Below are 7,059 nucleotides of genomic sequence, written 5' to 3' on the forward strand. Positions count from 1 at the left end.
TGCCTCATAGTGATCATAGGAACAGTGACTCCATAAGGCCTTTGATTCATTTAAATGTTTCAGCATTAGTGTAAATCCCCATGCGGCAGTTAAACATGCACTGGCCTCAACAGATATTGATAAGACTTTCACTTTGCTCGTATAAGCTGTGCGCCGTGTTTATGAAGTGAAGTGGAAAGGTGTGTTAGATTGTTAGAGCCATTTCAGGACTCAACATATATACACATATACATATAAATTATTTTATTTAATTTACATTATTGCAAATTTAAATGTAGTATATATAATATTGCTCTCTCTTTCTCTCTCTCTCTCTCTCTCTCTCTCTCTCTCTTCTCTCTCTCTCTCTCTCTCTCTCTCTCTCTCTCTCTCTCTCTCTATATATATATATATATATATATATATATATATATATATATATATATATATATATATATATAATGATGCTTGAAAGACACTGTATAAATGTATTATTTTATATATTTATTTGTTTATTTTAATACCAAAATTTATTAGTATATTTTTAGACCTTGAGCTTGAGATCTTGAGATTTTCATTCAATTTATTTTGCATATTTAATATACAGTACAGTCCAAAAGTTTGGAACCACTAAGATTTTTAATGTTTTTAAAAGAAGTTTTGTCTGCTCACCAAGGCTACATTTATTTAATTAAAAATACAGTAAAAACAGTACTATTGTGAAATATTATTACAATTTAAAATAACTGTTTTCTATTTGAATATATTTCACAAAGTAATTTATTCCTGTGATGCAAAGCTGAATTTTAAGCATCATTACTCCAGTCTTCAGTGTCACATGATCCTTCAGAAATCATTCTAATATGCTGATCTGCTGCTCAAGAAACATTTAATGTGTACAATTGTACAAAATATTTGTGTACAATATTTTTTTTCAGGATTATTTGATGAATAGAAAGTTCAAAAGAACAATGTTTATCTGAAATCTAATCTTTTGTAACATTATAAATGTCTTTACTGCCACTTTTGATTGATTTAATGCATCCTTGCTGAATAAAAGTATTCATTTCTTTAATTTCTTTTCAAAAAAATAAAAATAAAAATTCTTACCGACCCCAAACTTTTGAACGGTAGTGTATAATGCTACAGAAGCTTTGTATTTCAGATAAATGCTGTTCTTTTGAACTTTCTATTCATCAAGGAATCCTGAAAAAAAAAAAAAGTACACAACTGTTTTCAACATTGAAAATAATCATAAATGTTTATTGAGCAGCAAATCAGCATATTAGAATGATTTCTGAAGGATCATGTGACACTGAAGACTGGAGTAACGATGCTGAAAATTCAGCTTTGCATCACAGGAATAAATTACATTGTCAGATATATTTAAATAGAAAACAGTTATTTTAAATTGTAATAATATTTCACAATATTACTGTTTTTTACTGTATTTTTAATTAAATAAATGTAGCCTTGGTGAGCAGATGAAACTTCTTTTAAAAACATTAAAAATCTTAGTGGTTCCACACTTTTGGACTGTACTATATATATATATATATATATATATATAATGTGTGTGTGTGTGTGTATATATATATATCTATGTGTGTGTATATTATGTATATGGTTGTGCTGATACTGAGAAAATACAGTTTGATTTTAGCATGTTGCTTTGCTAACGGCATCATACTGTAGTATGATGAACATAATGATATGTAGCACACACAAATATTGATTAAAATTGTCCATTTTTATTTAGATTGTACTACTGATGCAGCTATTTCTATGTTTGTTTTAATTGAAGTCAAGCTTTGGGGAACAGTGATATTTAGCTTAAGTGTTTTAGTTCAAGATTGGTAATTTCAAGTGTTTCTTTTGGGAAAATGCAGAAGAGGCTGAAAAGAGAGCGCCTCATATCAAGCTTTCACTCTTAGGCTTTCTTCTCCTTATTACTTTAAGAGAGACTTGAGAAAAACAAGCTGGGTGTTCTTTTATGCACATTCAGCACCCAACATACTCAACAGACCAAAGACAGTTTTTCTGACGCTTGATTTATGTTGTGTTGAAGTTTCACATAATGGCCATTTAAATTTGCACCAGTCTGATGACAGACTCAAATAGCGGTCTGACAGCTTGGCCTTTTCCCATAGCAAACACTCGCCAATCTCTGTACACAATCCAGCAGCCCTTCAGAGCTGAAGTCAGCATCTCTCTGTTGGGTGAGAGTGATCTCATTCCCCGAGGTGAACTCACAGGTGTGTGTGAAATGTAAACAAGGGCCGAGACAGATCGCCCACCTGGTGGTCCGTCCATGCCCATCCTCATCGCTCATCTGTCTCCAGGTTCTGGATGGGAAATGGAGTGTTTGAGACTGTTTGGAAACAGGCAATAAACTAAATCTGAGCACTAGTGGACCTTGAAGCAGACAGAAATGAGTTGAGGGGGAAGAACTGAAGCGTATGTGAGTGGAAACGTCCCTCACCTCTGAAGTTCTCACTTCGGTCGTTGTCCTCAGTTCCTGCGTCGTATCAGTTTCGGCTCCGAGCAGACAGAGGCTGGATTTTTCCAGTGTTAATGTGTCTGAGCAGTCAGTGTAAGATGATTTCTCCAGACCCCATGGCTCGTCTCCACCGAAGTCTGACCGCCTTCCTGTGCCGCTCTCTGTCTCCAGTTTTGAAGAAGAAAGCTCATATTTCTCCAACTCAGAGGAGTCGGTACTTTCTGCAGGCGTCGTTCTGTTTTTGTGTCCTGCCTATATAAGTCAAATCAGTTCATTTGGAATTTTTATGCTGCTTTTCACAATCCAAAAGCAGCTATACAGAAAATTTTATATCCCCCAAATTAATTTAATGGTGTAAAAGTGTGCGTCAACAAGTTCACCTGATATGGTCATCTCAAAGAGTCAACTTAACCGTTTATGTAAAGATAACTTGTTGCAAGTTGGCATAACACGGATTTATAATAAAAATACCATTATCTTCCCTTAATAATTTTAATTGAATTAGTTCTGAATTAAAATAAGTCATAAAACACTATTCCAATTGACTGTTCGCAAAGACCCGCCCCCTTTAGTGACTGCTGCGTCCGACAAGCCATGCCGCTCTCACGCCGCAGATCATGTGATTACAATACATCACGGAGCAAAGAGGACACCGACAACGCGTCGATAGACAAGACAGAGCAGGTTACTTTTTATATGAAACAAAGTCTCAAATTTCAAATTCAGTAATTTTTAAGGAAATTCAAACAATAAATGCTGTTTGTGGCTCTTTAATGTGTCGTGACAGATCGCTGTAGCGCCTCAGTTTAAGCGGCTCGTGAACCAATCATCTCTTCTTACTAGTTTGTGGCTCTTTAATGTGTCGTGACAGATCGCTGTAGCGCCTCAGTTTAAGCGGCTCGTGAACCAATCATCTCTTCTTACTAGTTAATGTATAGCATCAAATAAACATGAATGAACATCAGAAGGAATACCTTTCAAAATGCAGAACGACGTCAGTACACACCATTTTTCAAGTTCAAGTCCACCGATGTTAATCTGCTAACTCCCCTGACTGCTTTGTCGGACATAATGGCAGATTCAGGGTTATGATTGGTTAGATCGCCTGTCAATCAAACTCCCAAAACAACATCAGTAATACTCAAAAAAAACTATTGCAGCCCATTTCTGTTAAAGAAATAAAAATGAAAAGTTAAAATTGATGAGATTGTTATAATGTTACTAATTATTACATTTATTTATTATAAATGTATTTTTTACTCTTAAAATCTTAATTTTATGGATTTTTAAAGTCATTTAAGTTTATATCATTTTTGGTGCTCAAGAAACATGATATGCTTATCAATATTTATTATCATTCTTATCGTTATCAATGTTAAAGACAGTTGTGCTGCTTAATATTTTTGTTTCAGGATTCTTTGATGAATGGAAATGTATTTAAAATAATTGTTTGTAACAATGTAAATGTCTTTACTGTCACATTTGATCAATTTATTGCGTACTTGCTAAGTAAAAAGTATCAATTTCTTTCGTATATATTTATTTGATGTATTATGTTTAATTAGGACATCTTGATTGATTTTGTATGACATTATTAAATGTAAATGTATTATGAACTAATAATACATTTTAAATGGTTTGAATCAACACTGACTAATGTATTATGAACAAACATGAATTAACAGTGAGCAATAGTGTATATTTATAAATTAACCTGGATTAACAAATGCTGTAAAAAATGTTGTTCATTGTTAGTTGATGTTGCCTTAACTACAGTTAATTTATTAAATCTTTTTTGTGTTTTTAAAGGTGCCCTAGAACTTTTTTTTAAAAGATGTAATATAAGTCTAAGGTGTCCCCTGAATGTGTCTGTGAAGTTTCAGCTCAAAATACCCCATAGATTTTTTTTAAATTCATTTTTTTAACTGCCTATTTTGGGGCATCATTAGAAATGAGCCGATTCAGGGTGTGTGGCCCTTTAAATCTCGTGCTCCACGCCCCACGGAGCTCGCGCTTGCCTTAAACAACATAAAAAAGTTCACACAGCTAATATAACCCTCAAAATGGATCTTTACAAAGTGTTCGTCATGCAGCATGTCTAATCGCGTAAGTACAGTGTTTATTTTGATGTTTACATTGATTCTGAATGAGTTTGAGGCTATGCTCCGTGGCTAACGGCTAATGCTACACTGTTGGAGAGATTTATAAAGGATGAAGTTGTGTTTATGAATTATACAGACTGCAAGTGTTTAAAAACTGAAAATAAGGACGGCTCTTGTCTCCGTGAATACAGTAAGAAACAATGGTAACTTTAACCACATTTAACAGTACATTAGCAACATGCTAACGAAACATTTAGAAAGACAATTCACAAATATCACTAAAGATATCATGTTATCATGTCAGTTATTATTGCTCCATCTGCCATTTTTTGCTATTGTCCTTGCTTGCTTACCTAGTCTGATGATTCAGCTGTGCACATCCAGACGTTCTGCCCTTGTGTAATGCCTTTCATAATGTTGGGAACATGGGCTGGCATATGCAAATATTGGGGGCGTACACCCCGACTGTTACGTAACAGTCGGTGTTATGTTGAGATTCGCCTGTTCTTCGGAGGTCTTTTAAACAAATGAGATTTACATAAGAAGGAGGAAACAATGGAGTTTGAGACTCACTGTATGTCTTTTCCATGTACTGAACTCTTGTTATTTAATTATGCTGAGGTAAATTCAATTTTTGAATCTAGGGCACCTTTAAAGTGTATATGTGTTTGTGTTTCAGGTGCTGTGTAACGGTCCAGGGACGTGCGTCCCACTGTGTGCCGCTGGGCTGCTCCTGGGCGTCCTGGGCCTAAAAAGGGTCTTGATCGTCTATGTGGAGAGCATCTGTCGTGTGGAGACTCTGTCTCTCTCTGGGAAGATCCTCTACTACTTTTCTGACTACTTCTTTGTGCAGTGGGCATCACTGAAAGACAAATACCCCAAGGCTGTCTACTTGGGGAGATTGGTGTGAGGAGAATGTATACAGAAACCATTCTGTAGACTTTTTCATGCCTGATATATCACCTGTGAATTCATCTGTAAATTACTTGTGTTTTGATACTGTCCTTCACAGTGAAACTGGTGCAAATCATTCCAATGCAGTTACTGACGTGCTGAATAATACACAACTATGACAACTACCTCAGCGTTTTCTGTTTTTTGTTTTTTTTTGAGCCAAATGGTCACAATGGTCCGATGAGATGTCCTTTCACACCTGCTCTACCTTATACGCCCTTGAAAAGTCAACAAAATGAAACCACGTGCAGGTGCTTCTAATTCCATTCATAGTTTCAGCTTTTTCCAACAGTGCATGAAAAAGACAATATTTGGCTTTCGATCACAGGTTTGTCCCTTTCAAAGGTTATATTGCCAAGACTTATTTGTGTATGTCTATACATTCTTCCTCAGTGTTTTTGTGAAATATTGTCCAGCTCACTGCACTATTCACTATTCATTGATCTCTTCCTGTGCTGGTGTGTGGTTGGTTTTAGAGGAAATGGTGTGACTTAAAGACTAAACAGTGAGAGGAGATGGAAAAGCTGCAATTCTCAGCTGCAGCTCTTATTTTATGGCTCTGTAATTTCCTGCTATTCTTGTTTCTAGAGATGAGACGGCTCTCTCTTATACCTTGATGGTTTCTTTTGTCTGCTAGGACAAGTTCATGCAGGTAACTTAGTCATTTACTTCTGAGCATAAAGTTCCTCGACTGTGATGTTTCTGAACATCTGTGAATGGATGATCCCATCAGACATGTCTGCCAGGTATGTCATGTATAATTTGGTTACTATGAGCTTGAATGGAAAATCACACATTCATTTTGTCCAAAGACAATTTTCTTTTAATAATAACATAAACATTTCTATGCAGAATTACCATAATCTTCGAAAGTAAGAGATTATGTATGCCTCTGTAGAAGCCAGAATATTTTGCTGTTTCACACCCTTCAAATCAGTGACTAAATGATTCCAATGATTATTTCCTGCAAAACAGAATTTAAGTACACAGTCTTGTACCTTATAAACTTCTCATTTCAAATCAAAGTTTTTAAAGGATTGGTTCAAATTTAAAATGAAAATTAGCCCAAGCTTTACTCACTCTCAAACCATCCTAGGTATATATGACTTTCTTCTTTCTGATGAACACAATCATATTAATAAATATCCTGATGCATCCAAGCTTTATAATGGCAGTTAATGGGACCAACGAGCATGAAGCTCAAGAAAGTGCATCCATCAATCATAAGCGTGTACTCCACATGGCTCGGGGGGTTAATAAAGGCCTTCTGAAGCGAAGTAATGCGTTTGTTTGTAAAAAAAAATATACATATTTAAGTTATAAAGTAAAATATCTAACTTCCACCAGACCACCTTCCAGTTTCGCTTCTTTCGTAAGTTAAATACAGAAGGTGTAGGACATAGCGTAAGCGTTTTTAACTGCAAGAGTTTTACACTTTCTTCGTACGTTGAATATGGCAGGCGGTCTGGCGAAAGCTAGATATTTTACTTTATAATTTGATAAATATGGATATTTTTCTTACAC

At 35.2% G+C, this 7,059-nt stretch overlaps 1 protein-coding gene across 1 annotated transcript in view; it reads left to right on the forward strand.

Moving 5' to 3' along the window:
• Positions 1-5,660, forward strand: part of alg14 (ALG14 UDP-N-acetylglucosaminyltransferase subunit) — a 25,039-nt gene extending 19,379 nt beyond the window's left edge. The window contains exon 4 of the mRNA XM_048174127.1: positions 5,261-5,660. Within this exon, the coding sequence (XP_048030084.1) occupies positions 5,261-5,491 (231 nt within the window). The 3' untranslated portion in view covers positions 5,492-5,660. The remainder of the gene's footprint in view (positions 1-5,260) is intronic.
• The last annotated feature ends 1,399 nt before the right edge of the window (positions 5,661-7,059 follow it).

This window comes from Megalobrama amblycephala, linkage group LG22 (genome assembly GCF_018812025.1).
Source record: "Megalobrama amblycephala isolate DHTTF-2021 linkage group LG22, ASM1881202v1, whole genome shotgun sequence".
NCBI lineage: Eukaryota > Metazoa > Chordata > Actinopteri > Cypriniformes > Xenocyprididae > Megalobrama > Megalobrama amblycephala.